The sequence below is a fragment of the Theropithecus gelada genome, chromosome 9, assembly GCF_003255815.1.
Source record: "Theropithecus gelada isolate Dixy chromosome 9, Tgel_1.0, whole genome shotgun sequence".
NCBI classification, from domain to species: Eukaryota; Metazoa; Chordata; class Mammalia; order Primates; family Cercopithecidae; genus Theropithecus; species Theropithecus gelada.
The window spans coordinates 98,066,991-98,081,932 of NC_037677.1; the positions used below are offsets into that span (position 1 = coordinate 98,066,991).

General features: G+C 39.6%; 1 protein-coding gene across 4 annotated transcripts in view; it reads left to right on the forward strand.

Annotated features, from left to right (window-relative positions):
- BTRC (beta-transducin repeat containing E3 ubiquitin protein ligase) overlaps nucleotides 1–14,942 on the forward strand; it is a 205,723-nt gene that overhangs the window by 159,329 nt on the left and 31,452 nt on the right. For all 4 annotated transcript variants that reach the window (XM_025397092.1, XM_025397093.1, XM_025397094.1 and 1 more), the window contains 2 exons: nucleotides 9,314–9,545; nucleotides 13,360–13,546. In XM_025397092.1, the coding sequence (XP_025252877.1) occupies nucleotides 9,314–9,545; nucleotides 13,360–13,546 (419 nt within the window). The remainder of the gene's footprint in view (nucleotides 1–9,313; nucleotides 9,546–13,359; nucleotides 13,547–14,942) is intronic.

Here is a 14,942-nt window from a genome sequence, read left to right on the forward strand (position 1 = left end):
GCCATATGTGACTATTTCAAAACCTGCAGGGGTTCTCCTTTACACTTCAAATGAAATCTAAACTCTGTAGGATGGCGTAGAAGGCCTTATATTATCTTACCTCCAGCCACCTTAATTCCCGCCATTTTTCCTTAATTCCCACCATTTTCATGTTCATTCTGCCCAACCACACTGGCCCTTCTATCTTTCACCTGAACATACCATTGCACTAGCTCTTCCTTCTATATAGAAGGATCTTTCCCAAGATCTTCACAAGACTGACGTGTCATTCAAATCTCAGCTCAGGTGTCACCTCCTTTGGAGGCATTTCTTGACCACTCCAATTAAAGTAGGCTGAACTCTTTACTTCTTTTCTTTTTCTTTTTTTTTTTTTTTTTTTTGGAGAGATGATCTCACTCTGTTGCCCAGTCATTCAAGCAGTTCTTATGCCTCAGCCTCCCAAGTAGCTGGGACCACATGTGCACACCGCCATGCCCAGCTAATTTTTGTATTTGGGTTTTTTGTTTTGTTTTGTTTTTTTGCGACAGAGTCTCACTCTGTTGCCCAAACTGGAGTGCAGTGGGCAATCTCAGCTCACTGTAACCTCTGCCTCCCGGATTCAAGCAAGGGTTCACACACCATCAAGCCCTGCTAATTTTTGTATTTTTAGTAGAGGCAGGATTTTGCTATGTATGCCTGGCCAGGCTGGCCTTGAACTCCTGACCTCAAGTGATCCACCCACCTTGGCCTCCCAAAGTGCTGGGATTACAGGCGTGAGCCACCATGCCGGCTGTATTTTTAATAGAGACGAAGTTGCACTATGTTGACCAGGCTGGTCTCGAACTACTGGCTTCAAGTGATCTGTCCGCCCCAGCCTCCCAAAGTGCTGGGATTGCAGGCACGAGCCACCATGCCTGGCCCTTTACTCCTTATTTTATCTTTGTTTGTTTTCTTCACAATCCTTACTGGTCTGAAATTAACATATTTATGTACATTCTTTCTCCACTCCTCCTCAGAGAAGGCAAAGACACTTTGTATGCCTGTTCACAGCAGTTTTCCTATTACCTGGTCAAGTGCCCAGGATAGAGTAGTCACTCAATAAACTGTTGTTGGTTGATTGATACCACTGAAGTTCCAGCTTTAGTCAAAATTCTTGTCCCGCCCCTCCTAGGCTGCAGCCTTATCCCCTACAAAACCCTTGCCTATTTTATTCTTAAATTAATTCAGCATTTAATCATTATATCCCCTTTCCCCACCATAGTTCTCAGAGCCTTTCCTTAAAACCTTTCTCGAAGTCAAATAGAATCCTTAGATATCTTTTATCATTTGCATCTTTCTTGTCATAAATGTTTTCTTCATCTAGTCGTTGCAACCCCAGTTCTAAAGAGTGTCCTATGTCTGGAATGTCTTTCTCTACTTACTACACCCTTCCTTTTGGTTAAAGCAGGTTTTGCATGCAAACTAGAAATATTTGTCATTTCACCATGAAGTTCAGTCAGTCCACTGTGTATTTCCCAACCTATACATAATACACTTAGTAAAGTCAGCGTACTTAGTATTACAGTGATAGTTGATGGTCAAGCCAGTTGGTGTCTGTAAGTGTCTATTTTTCCCTCCTGGCCCAGGCTGCAGCTTCAGAGAAATTCATGGTAATTTTGAAAGTGGTATATGAAATATATTTTCGGAGATGAAACTAGCCCCTAGGCTTTGAGAACTAAGCTGAAGGACAGTTCTAGAAATACTTAACTTCTTTCATTTTGTGTGCTTGTCACCTGACAGCTTCTTTCTTTCTTGTGGCGACAACTGTTCACTGTAAACAGAAAAGAAGAAGAGGGAGATGTGCAGGGGTGGCAGAAACTTAGTGTTACCATTAAGCTGAGGCTGTTTGTCAGCTTTCCAAGACACTTGAACAGTAGTGGTTGAGTCATTAGGCTTTTGTTGGGAAAGCCAAATCAATTCTACTGCAACCAGTAACCATTATATCTCCCATATCCTCTAATATACAACCTTTTGATTTTTTAATAATTGAACTTTTTCACTGTGTCTTTGTAGATTTTCAGAAGTTCTCAAATTGGAATTTTGCTGCATTTACTTTAGATAATTGTAGAAAAATCTGTATTGGAGAATGGTAGAAGAAAGGGACTTGACAACAAAGACCTTTATCTTTAGATTTCTCTACAAATATAACACCTTAGTTACAAATAAAATTCATCTTACAGTGGATTTATCCGTAGGAATACTCTACCCTTAGAAGTTTTTTTAAATAACTTTATTAAAATATAATTTACATACAATAAAATACACCCATTTTAAGTATATAGTTCAATGAATATTGGCAACTTGTGTAACAATCAAGTTAGAGAACATTTTCATTGTCCCAAAAACATCCCTTGTACCCTTCCCCAGTTAGTCCCATCTCTACATCCAGCCTCAGGCAACCACTGATCTGTTTTTCTAACAATGAGAGTTACTGTTCCTAGAGTTTCATACGAGTAGAATCATAATGGACTCATTTGTACCTGGCTTCTTTGATTCAGCATGTTTTTAAGATTCATCTTTATCATTTTGTGTGTCTGTAATTTATTCTTTTTATTGCCGAGTACTATTCCATTCTAAAGCAACATCACAGTTTGTTTACCAGTTCATCTCTTGATGGACATTTGGATTATTACCATTTTGGGTTTTTATTAATACAGAAGCAAAAAACATTATTGTACCAGTCTTTGTGTTGAACTGTGTTTCATTTTAAGGAGGTAAATACCTAAAGTGGAATTGCTGGGTTATTTGGTAAGTGTATGTTTAAACTTTACAAAAAACTGTCAACTTGTTTTCCAAAGTGATTGTACCATTAAACATGACTGCCAACAATGTATGAGAGACCCAGTTGTTCCTCATTCTTGTCCACACTTAGTATTGTCAGTCTTTTAAATTTTAGCCATTCCAGTAAGTGTGTCATAATGTCTTGATATTTTAATTTGCATTTCCCTAGTAAGTAATGATGTTGAACATCTTTTCATATGCTTATTGGCATCTGTGGATCTTTTTTTGTGAAGTATCTGTTCAAATCTTTTGCCTATTTAAAAAAACAGAGTTTTTAAAATTATTATTATTGAGTTTTAAGAGTTCTTTATAGATTCTGGATACCAGTCCTTTGTGAAATACATTTATTGCAAATGTTTTCTCCCAGTTTGTGATTTGTCATTTTTATTAACTGTTTCTTTTGGAAATCATGTTTTGAACATTGTCACATGCCAATTTACTGACTTTTTTTTCCCCTTTTATAATGTTTGCCTATTCCAAGAACATCAGGGTTTTCTCCTGTGTTGTCTTTTAGAAGTTTTATAGTTTTAGCTAGTATATATAAATCTAGAATTAAGTTAATTTTTATATATGGTATGAAGTTAGGAACAAACTTCATTTCCTCTATGGATATCCAATTATTGAAAAGAATCCTTTCCCTATTTTTTATTATTATTATTTTTATGTTTTTGAGAAGGCTCTGTCACTCAATCTAGAGTGGAGTGGCATGATTTAGGCTCACTACAACCTTTTTAGTAGAGACGGGGTTTCACCATGTTGGCCAGGCTGGTCTCGATTTCCTGACCTCAGGTGATCTGCCTGCCTCAACCTCCCAAAGTGCTGGGATTACAGGCGTGAGCCACCGTGCCTGGCCTCCCCATTGAATTATCTTGGCATCTTTCTTGAAAGTCAGTTGGCTGTATGTATTTCTGGACTCACTATTCCGTTCCATCAATCTATACTTTTGTCCTTACACCAAAGCCACACTCTCTTGATTACTATTATATATAATCTTGAAATTCACTAGTCTGAGTCTTCCATCTTTTTTCAAAGGGTTTTGTTTGTTTTTTGTTTTGTTTTGTTTCGTTTCATTTTGCTTTGTTTGAGACAGTTTTACCCTGTTGCCCAGGCTGGAGTGCGATGTTGACTCACTACAGCCTCTGCCTCCCGGGTTCAAGCAATGCTCCTGTCTCAGTCTCCAGTGTAGCTGGGATTACAGGCATGCACCACCACACCCAGCTACTTTTTCTGTTTTTAGTAGAGACAGGGTTTCACCCTGTCAGCCAGGCTGGTCTCAAACCGCTGACTTCAAGTGAACCACTCACCTCGGCTTCCCAAAGTGCTGGGGTACAGGTGTGAGCCACCACACCCAACCTTTTTTTATATATTCAGGAATATTTTGGTTAAGGTTAGGTCCTTTGCTTTTCCTTACAAATTTTAGAAGCTGTGAGTTAATTTGCCTGCTGAGACTTTGATATTACACTAACTCTATAGATTGATTTGGAAAGAATAAACATCTTAATAGATCCAATTTCTGAATATAGTGTATCTCTCCATTTATTTAAGTAAGTTATTTTAAGATTTCCCTCAGTGATGTTTTATAGTTTTCAATTTATAAGTATTACACAACTTTTATCAATTTTTTTTTTTTTGAGACCAAGTCTAGCTCTGTCTCCCAGGCTGGAGTGCCGTGGCATGATCTCAGCTCACTGCAACCTCCACCTCCCGGGTTCAAGTGATTCTCCTGCCTCAGCCTCCCGAGTAGTTAGGACTACATGTACCACCATGCCCGGCTAATTTTTTGTACTTTTAGTAGAGATGGGGTTTCACTTTGTTAGCCAGGATGGTCTTGATCTCCTGACCTTGTGATCCACCCACCTCTGCCTCCCAAAGTGCTTGGATTACAGGCATGAGCCACCGCGCCCAGCCCTAAATTTTGTATTTATTTTTGAGAATTTTATGTTTTTATGGTACTACAAATTGTATAGGTGGGTGGTTTTCAAAAAAAGCATTCTTTTTTAATAAGTATAGGAGTCACTCTCAGGGTGACTAGTGACCTGAAAAGGGACACAAAGGGGGCTAGTGAGTCTCGTGATGTTTCTTGATCTGGGTTTTGGTTATGTGGGTATGTTTACCTTGTGAAAATTAGTTGCGTACGCTTAAGATTAAGCATTTTTATGTATATCCCATTCTAGAAAATATGCTTTCAGCTATGTATCTTTACTTTGTAAAGAGGCCTGTGTTTAGGATTTAACATCTAGAAAATAAGCCTCAAGAGTTCAGGGCTGCAGTGAGCTATGATCACACCACTGCACTCTAGCCTGAATGACAGAGCAAGACTCTGTTTCTAAAAATAAAAGTAAATAAATAAAAGAAAATAAGGCAAGCTTGAGCCTTGAAATGAATTAAATTTGGCACAGTTTTATAGCATGTTCCACATTGAGTATGTCTAAGGAGGGATGAACTCTATGGTAACATGGGTCTTCCTGCCACATTTGGGTTGCTTAAGTAAATATGCCAAAGATCCCTCAAATTACTTTGAAAAGTACCCAGTTGTACCCATTTGTGATTATCCTTTAAAGAAAATCCTACTTTCTTCAGAGTAGCAAAAGTTTCTATTGATTTCTGAATCTTTTCCCAGTGTCCCCCAGCCTCATACTTGGGTGTGATTTTGTCTCCTCCTTTTTTCTCATACTCATATCCAGTCGATCAGCAAATTCAGCAGGATCTGTCTTCAGAATTATACACTGAATCCCAATTATTTCTCACCACCTCTGTAGCTACCACTGTGGTCCAAGGGATTGTTCTCTCTTCCATGGACTGTTGAAGTAGTGTCTTAATTTACCTACCTCCTTCTATTTCTGTCCCATATAGTTTTGTTTTTGTTTTTTGTTTTTTTTTTTTTTTTTGAGACGGAGTCTCGCTCTGTCGCCCAGGCTGGAGTGCAGTGGCCGGATCTCAGCTCACTGCAAGCTCTGCCTCCCGGTTTACGCCATTCTCCTGCCTCAGCCTCCCGAGTAGCTGGGACTACAGGTGCCCGCCACCTCGCTCATCTAGTTTTTTTTGTATTTTTTTAGTAGAGACGGGGTTTCACCGTGTTAGCCAGGATGGTCTCGATCTCCTGACCTCGTGATCCGCCCGTCTCGGCCTCCCAAAGTGCTGGGATTACAGGCTTGAGCCACCGCGCCTGGCCTATGTCCCATATAGTTTTAAAGGACCACATAGCAGTGGTCTTTTTAAACGGTGTCAGATTGTGTTGCTATTATGCTTCTGAGTGTTTGCCCAGGTGGCGCCTCTGTATGGCTTCTCATCTTCCATACCTGTCTCTCTCTCACATTAGCCTGAGTTTCTCACATGGTAGCTCAACGCTCTAAGGAGTAAGCAGAAGTTGCCTGGGCTTGGAAGTCCCAGAATGGAATGCAACTTCCTCCCCATTCTCTTAGTCAAAGCCCAGATTCACAGAATAGGACATAATCTCCACTTCTGATGGGAGGGGTAGCATTGATGTAGAGGGAGGACTGGAGTTGCTGGGGCCAATCTGTGGAGATTAGCTACCACCACCGGAATAACCAGGATGATTTGACCCAGGCTACTTCTCCAACCATAACTTTTCCTTGCTCACTCTATTCCAGCCACACCAGACCCTCTTATTCCTTGAACATGCCAGGCCAACTGCCACCTGGGACCTAGGGTCTCAAAATTCCCATTGCCTAGACCATTCTTCCTTGCTGTCTAGTCCTCATTTCCTTCATGTCTGAGTTAAAATGTCACCTTTTTCAGGAAACTATCTCTAACCACTTAGACTTAAATAATCATATTAGTTTTTTGTTAATTGCTGCCTAATAAATCACCACAAACTTAGCAAGTTAAAATAACACTTATTTATTAGTTCTGTGTATAGTTCCAAGGGTCAGAAGTGTGCCACATAGTTCCTGGGTTCTCTGCTCAGAGTATCTCAAGGCTTAAATCAGTCAAGGTGTTGGGCTGGACTGAGTTCTCATCTGGAAGCTCTGAGGGAAAATCCTCTTCTCAGCTTTTTGTTTTGTTTTGTTTTTGAGATGGAGTTTCGCTCTTGTTGCCCAGGCTGGAGTGCAGTGGCGTTATCTCGGCTCACTGCAACCTCCACCTCCTGGGTTCAAGCGATTCTCCTATCTCAGCTTCCTGAGTAGCTGGGATTACAGGTGCCTGCCACCACACCTGGCTCATTTTTTGTATTTTTAGTAGAGATAGGGTTTTGCCATGTTGGCCAGGCTGATGTCAAACTGCTGACCTTAGGTGACCCACCCACCTCAGCCTCCCAAAGTGCTTGGATTACAGAAGTGAACCACCACGCCCGGCCCTCAGCTCATTCTTGTTGTTGGCAGAATTCAGTTCCTTGCCATTGTAGAACTGAGGCCCCCATTTTCTTACTGACTGTCAACTGGGGGCTCCTTTCAGCAGCTAGAGACTGACCACATTCCTTGCCAGCTGGCCCTCTTCCTCCTCTGCAACCCGTTGGAGCAAACTCTGCTTTTAAAGCCTCATATGATTAGGTCAGATCCACCAGAGTAATCTCCGTATCTTAAGGTCACCTGATTTGGATCCCTCTTTTAATCACAGCAATAGCTACATTACTGTTTGAACAACTCAGAGAAGGTATGTGTACACCAGGGGCCAAGAATCTTGGGGATCAGCCGGGCGCGGTGGCTCATGCCTGTGATCCCAGCACTTTGGGAGGCCGAGGTGGGCGGATCACCTGAGGTTGGGAGTTCGAGAACAGCCTGACCAAAATGGAGAAACCCTGTCTTTACTAAAAATACAGAATTAGCTGGGCGTGGTGGTGTGTGCCTGTAATCCCAGCTACTCGGGAGGCTGAGGCAGGAGAATCACTTGAACCTGGGAGGCAGAGGTTGCAGTGAGCTGAGATCATGCCATTGCACTCCAGCCGGGGCAACAAGACAAACACTGTCTCAAAACAAACAAACAAAAAATCTTGGAGACCATCTTAGAATTTTGCCTACGACAATAACATATACTTTTTTTCCTGTTCCTTTATCCTGCTTTTTTTTTCTTCGTAGCACTACCTACATTATATTTTCTAAGTATTTGCTTGTATTTTGTTTGTTTGTTTGTTTTGGGGGACAGAGTCTCGCCCTGTTGCCGAGGCTGGAGGGAAGTGGTGCAATCTCAGCTCACTGCAACCTCTGCCTCCCGGGTTCAAGCTATTCTCCTGCCTCAGCCTCCTGAGTAGCTGGGATTACAGGTGTAAGCTACTGCGCCTGGCTGCTTGTGTTTTTAATGTGCCTTTTACACTAAGAGTATATGTTAGTGATGTTAGAGACTGTCATTTTTGTTATATTCCTAGTACCAAGGACAGTGTTGGGCACATTGTAGGTGCTCAGTAAATACTTATTGAATGAGTCAATTAATAAAAAAGACTTCATGGGAAATATAGAATATTTTATTTTATGGAAAAGGGTAGATTGAGCATATGAGTGTTATTTTAGCTTTATGTTCAAAAAGGTACCACAGAGTCTCAGAATATTCTTTGGTTTCTCTTTCCATAAAGGACTTCTTATTTAACAATTAAAAACCAAGTTGTTGGCTGGGCACGGTGGCTATTGCCTGTAATCCCAGCACTTTGGGAGGCTGAAGCAGGCAGATCATTTGAGGTCAGGAGTTCAAGACCAGCCTGTCCAACATGGTGAAACCCTGTCTCTACTAAAAATATAAAACTTAGCCAGGCGTGGTGGTGGGCACCTGTAGTCCCAATACTTGGGAGGCTGAGGCAGGAGAATCACTTGATTCTCCACCTGGGAGGTGGAAGTTGCAGTGAGCCAAGATTGTGCCAGTGCACTCCAGCCTGGGCAACAGAGCAAGACTCTGTCTAAAAAAAAAAGCTGTGATGACAGGGCACAATGGCTCACACCTGTAATCCCAGCACTTTGAAAAGCCAAGGCAGGAAAATTGCTTGAAGCCAGGAGTTTGAGACCAGCCTGGGCAACAAAAGAAGACTCCATCTGTACAAAAAAAATTTAAAAATTAGCTGTACATGGTAGTTTGCACCAATATAGTCTCAGCTACTCTGGAGGCTAAGGTGGGAGGATCGCTTGAGCCCAGGAGCTAGAGGCTGCAGTGAGCTATGATCTCACCACTGCACTCCAGCCTGGGTGATAGAGTGAGACCTTGTCTCAAAAAAAAGTTGTGAGCAAGTAATTGTATAACTGTCCAACAACTGTTGTATACAAGAAAAAGCAAATTAGATTTTTGGCTTGCTAGTAATAACATGCTTTCAGCTTTCAGTTTTTATTTGTGTATGTTCAAGTATTAAGAATGTCTTCTGCAAACTTTTGGAAATGGATGCTTAGTCTTCTGGCATTATAGCTGATTTACCAACTTTGTATGGTGTTCCTGTGGTTTTCCACGTAATTGCTAATAGAATAACAGAGTCGGCTCAATCGTGTAGACATAACATAGGATGCCATACCAGAAAATCGTGTATATTTCCCTGATTTTCAATACTAATCGTTTTGTTTCTTTTAACCCCCTTCTATAGACAAAACTTGCCAATGGCACTTCCAGTATGATTGTGCCCAAGCAACGGAAACTCTCGGCAAGCTATGAAAAGGAAAAGGAACTGTGTGTCAAATACTTTGAGCAGTGGTCAGAGTCAGATCAAGTGGAATTTGTGGAACATCTTATATCCCAAATGTGTCATTACCAACATGGGCACATAAACTCGTATCTTAAACCTATGTTGCAGAGAGATTTCATAACTGCTTTGCCAGGTATGTGTACAAGTGTTTGTAAACCATGAATTTGCTGTGATGATAACAGAACTAAATCTCTAGCTATATATCTGTCTTTAAAAGTCTTTATTGGCTTGATTTTTACAAATTAAGTTCCTTAACTGTACTTTTTGGTGTAAAGCTTTTTTTTTTTTTTTTTTTTTTTTTTTTTTTTTGAGACGGAGTCTTGCTCTGTAGCCCAGGCTGGAGTGCAGTGGTGTGATCTTGGCTCACTGCAAGCTCCGCCTCCCAGGTTCACGCCATTCTCCTGCCTCAGCCTCCTGAGTAGCTGGGACTAGAGGCGCCCGCCACCACGCCCGGCTAATTTTTTGTGTTTTTAGTAGAGACAGGGTTTCACCGTGTTAGCCAGGATGGTCTCGATCTCCTGACCTTGTGATCGTCCCGCCTCGGCCTCCCAGAGTGCTAGGATTACAGGCATGAGCCGCTGCGCTCGGCTGGTATAAAGCTTTTAAAAAAACAAACTCTAGAAATAAAGACTCTTTTTTTTTTTTTTTTTTTTTTTTTGAGGCAGAGTCTCACTTTGTCACCTAGACTGGAGTGAGTGCAGTGGCGTGATCTTGGCTCATTGCAACCTCTGCCTCCCAGGTTCAGGCGATTCTCCTGCCTCAGCCTCCCGAGTAGCTGGGACTACAGGCACCTGACACCATGCCTGGCTAATTTTTGTATTTTTAGTAGAGGCAGGGTTTCACCATATTGACCAGGCTGATCTTGAACTCTTGACCTGCAATGATTCACCCGCCTCAGCCTCCCAAAGTGCTGGGATTACAGGCATGAGCCACCGCGCCCAGCCGAGACTCCTTTTATCCTATCTTCTTACTCATGCCCTTCTATTCAACCTATTTTTACCCATACATAGGTCCAAATAAAATCTTTTCTGAGGTGTTACCTGGTGTAAGTTGTGTCTTTTATAATATGTCTTAGTTTCAAGATATGTTTATGTACTTGGATTTATATTTCTATGAGAATATATCAACAGAATGTTGAAATTCTACAGATGAATAAAAAACATTTTTAATTGAAGTTTTTAGAAAGAAGGCTATCTCATAAGCCTTGTTGTGGTGTTAAATAAATAAATATAAAATGATATGTAAAATCCTTTTTTTGGAGGGTGCTGTGGTTTTTCTAAATGCTTATTTTTGGAAGGGCTTATTTTCCTGACATAGTATTCCCCCCAAATACTGACACCTAGAACACTTCCAAGGTGTCAGTGTTTGGGGGGAATGCTATGTCAGGAAGATAAGACTCTTGTGTGTTCAAAGTTTATTTTAAGAGGAAAAAATCATACCAACTTGAATGAATCTTATCTTAAATGTCATATCTTGTTAGGGGAGGGGGTGGTGTTGTTTTCCAGTTATAGAAGTTACAGGGAACTTAGAAAATATTTAAAAACATTTCCTAGAACCCCAGCATTCAGAAAGAGCTACTGATTTGCTATATTATTAATATTTTGGCAGGTAGCCTTTCTGTTTTGTCTAGGTATGTGTTTTTATTTTCCTATAAAGCTTTGATCATAAATGTTTTGTGACCATTTTTCTGAATACATTCTCTTCATGTATTTTTCTGAATATGTGTTCTTTTCAGTTGTTGCATAATATTCTTTACAATGGTTGAAGCACATATTATTTAACCCCTTTATTGAACATTTAGGTAGTTTCAAAATTTTTTCCTATTATAAACCATGTGATGATGAACTTTTATACATTAATCTTGTGGGAATCCTACAGAAAAAAATACAGACATGGAATCGCTATATATTAAGGAATATGAACATTTTTAAAGGCTTTTAATACATGGTGCCAAACTATCCCCTGATAAAAATATACCAGCTCATAGCCTCCCAACTATTAATACTACTTTGTTTTATATTTGCTAATTATGCCTTTTTAAAATTTTTGTTTTTCTGAACTAGGAATTTAAGTTGCTGTTTAAAACAAAAGAAATACCTATTTATATCTTAGGAATAACCCCTGTAAAAACTGAATTTTACCTATATCTTTTGTTAAATGGAATAGATTTTTGCCCCCTCTTTACTCATTGGATTTTGTTTTAGCCATAGGCAAACAGTTTTCTTTGTACAATCTGTGTGTACCTCATTACTTTGTTCTCCCCAATCACTGAGACATGTTACTATCTCAAGCTTATACCACTAAGAATTGAACAGGAGTTGATTAGACCTGTGTATCCTTTACCTAATATTGATCCCTGGTGTGTATCCGCTGACCACTCTATGAGGTATTAAATCATCAATCTAATGCTTTATGGCCATTTAAACTTATAAACCTGTACCATCTGGCTATGTTTAGTAAACCAAACTACTTCAAAAAGTGCCTGTAGTCCATTAATGTAATGGGTTTGTTTGGAGTGTTAGGTGAAATTACTTCCAAAGACTTATTAAAGGTACTTGGTGAAATGATCAGGAGCAATTTGATGGCACCCATTAAAAACAGGACAGCATTTTGGAAATTTCTGATGGTGTAGAAAGTTTTAATATAAATCATACCATTACTGTATTTTACATGAAGAACTAGTTATTATACCTTTAATTGGCTTTTGTTCATGTTTCTTTAATAAGAATTGGGTAATGCACGTCTCCATCTGCTTATACTTAAATACGAACATGCGATGCCAGCCAAACAAAATCCATTTAATGCTTGCTTTCTCAAGTCTGCTGAAAAGTGTGACTGATATCCGTACTATCTTTATATGATATGATTCAGGGGAAAGGCCCAAAATGAAATGCCATGTTCTCTTTCTTGTTAAGTTTGTGCCTACGGGAGTAAGAGTATGAAGGAATTCTTCTGAACTATTTAAGTCTATAGAAAACATGTGATATGTACTTTGTAAACAGAAATAACTTTGAATATTTTTATCTCAATTGTGAATGTAGAACAGCAGGCAAAAGAAGTTTTTTTAGTGAGTTCATCCTATTTTATAGGATCTTTTCTTCTGAGACCTCAATACAGATTTGGGTGTTGGAGAACTTTAATTGGGAAGCCCTTCTGGTTTATACGCCCCAGGATCTATTCTCCACTGTTTTCCTCTGCACCTCCTACAGAATATTCTCTGAAATGCTAACCAAGTTATCTTTTGGTCTGGAATTTTTTCATTTTTACTCAACTGTCATTTAGGTTTTATAGCAGCAGCTACTCTCAAATATAGTTTTGTTTTTTTTTTTTAATCTGAAATTAAACTCATTCTTGAACCTAAACATACATCTCTGTCTTTCTCTTGGGATATTTCCATGCCATTCTATATTTCCTTCTTCTCTCCTTTCTGCATGCCCAAAATTCTATAACCCAGCACATTCTGACTTAGTGCCTCTCCCCCAGTACATTTAAAGGATATTTCTTTAACCGAACAGCTTTGGAACTGCAGCAGTAATAGAAACAGAATGAGAAATGGACCTAATATAGAGATTTGGGGGGGTCTGAATCATAGAGTTTGAGATGCCATCCATAGAACATCCCCTAGTGCTGAAATCCATATAGATAGATGTGAATTGTTTTCTGGAATCCTTTTTATTTTTAATGTCTTGGGGGGTTTGCTGGTTGTTAACTTTAACTTCCTTATCTAAAGGAAGATGGAAAATACTGTTCATTTCTGTAACCTTATGGAAAAATTATTGACACTCATTTTACCCAAGCCTCTGTTTGAAAAAGAAACTGGACCACACTAGGGACAATGATGTGCCTTCATAGCAGAACAAATGCTGTTCTGTTTTAAAGGACCTTTTGTAAAAAATCATTCACCACCCTCTGTGTTCTTTTTCTTTGCCTCCTCCCTCTCCTGAAAGCTCGGGGTTTGGATCATATTGCTGAGAACATTCTGTCATACCTGGATGCCAAATCACTATGTGCTGCTGAACTTGTATGCAAGGAATGGTACCGAGTGACCTCTGATGGCATGCTATGGAAGAAGCTCATCGAGAGAATGGTCAGGACAGATTCTCTGTGGAGAGGCCTGGCAGAACGAAGAGGGTGGTGAGCCTTTAACTTTTCTTACTATTACATGGCTTCAGGACCTGGCCAGTCACAGTCACTGAAAGATTTTTGGGGAGCCAGTGAGACCACTTCTCATTTAATATGGTGATTTTGTTGATTTGCAGCTTAAAATGTAACAGAGAACAAGTATTCGTGTACTCAGCAGTTTTTCTTCTTACCTGTCACTCACAAAATGACATGATATTGTATTAATACTGCTTTGCAAAAAATAATGGAAAGTTTACCAGCCCTCCTGTTTAAAGCATTCTGTTATCTGGGCAGAAGTTGGTATCCTGCGGCTGGGCACAGTGGTTCACGCCTGTAATCCCAGCACTTTGGGAGGCCAAGGTGGGCAGATCACTTGAAGCCAGGAGTTTGAGACCAGCCTGGCCAACATGGCGAAACCCTGTCTCTACTAAAGATTCAAAATGTAGCTGGGTGTGGTGGCATGCACCTGTAATCCCAGCTACTCTAGAGGCTGAGGCAGGAGAATTGTATGAACCCAGGCAGTAGACGTTGCAGTGAGTGGAGATTGAGCCATTACACTCCAGCCTGGGTGACAGAGCGTGACTTTGTCTCAAAAAAAAAAAAAAAAAAGTTGGTATCCTCCAAAAGGACTGATGGGCAATTTATGAGCCAAAATAAAGTAGATGACTTTGAATCACATAGAAACCATCCAGTATAGCTTTCCCCTAAAATAATCCAAGACAAATGATTTTCTTTTCTTTCAGAAAATTTATTGCCTTTATCTTATGCGTCTGGTGTTTTGTCACCTTTGTAATAAAAAATTATTTTTATGCTCAAGTGGAATAAGAACTCTAGCCATCAGAAAAAGTGAAAATGAAATTCATTATAAATCATTGTTTCTTCTTAAGACTTCTGTTTTTCAAGATTTTCTGACTTAATTCTGAATTCCCCAAAGCATCATATAGTTAGCAGTCTAAGAGACCTCACTACTTTTTTTGTTGTTCTCTTAACAGTGCCATTTCATTAGAACTTCTGAAAGATATCTTTCCTTAAATAATTTTCTCTCAGAGTATGTCTCTAGAATGTCACTATAGGAAAGCTACGTAGTAATAAAGGTAACATTAAATATTCTCGTTGACAGAAAACATTATAATAGACATGTGTGTGCTTAGTGGTGTCCTTCCAAATTAATTTTATCAGTTGTTTATCTTGGATCATAAAGAGGAAAACAGTTAAAAATAGAGAACACTTGTAAAAGATAAATATTCATGGACCAGCTTTCCTTCGAATTTTCATTAAATATATTTGGCTCTCTTTCTTTTTTTCTGTCTTTGAAATTTATTAACACCTAGTAAATACAATGACCTATATTATACCAAATGCTTCAGAGATTTTTATCATTCTGGCTATTAGGAAGATTGTTTACATT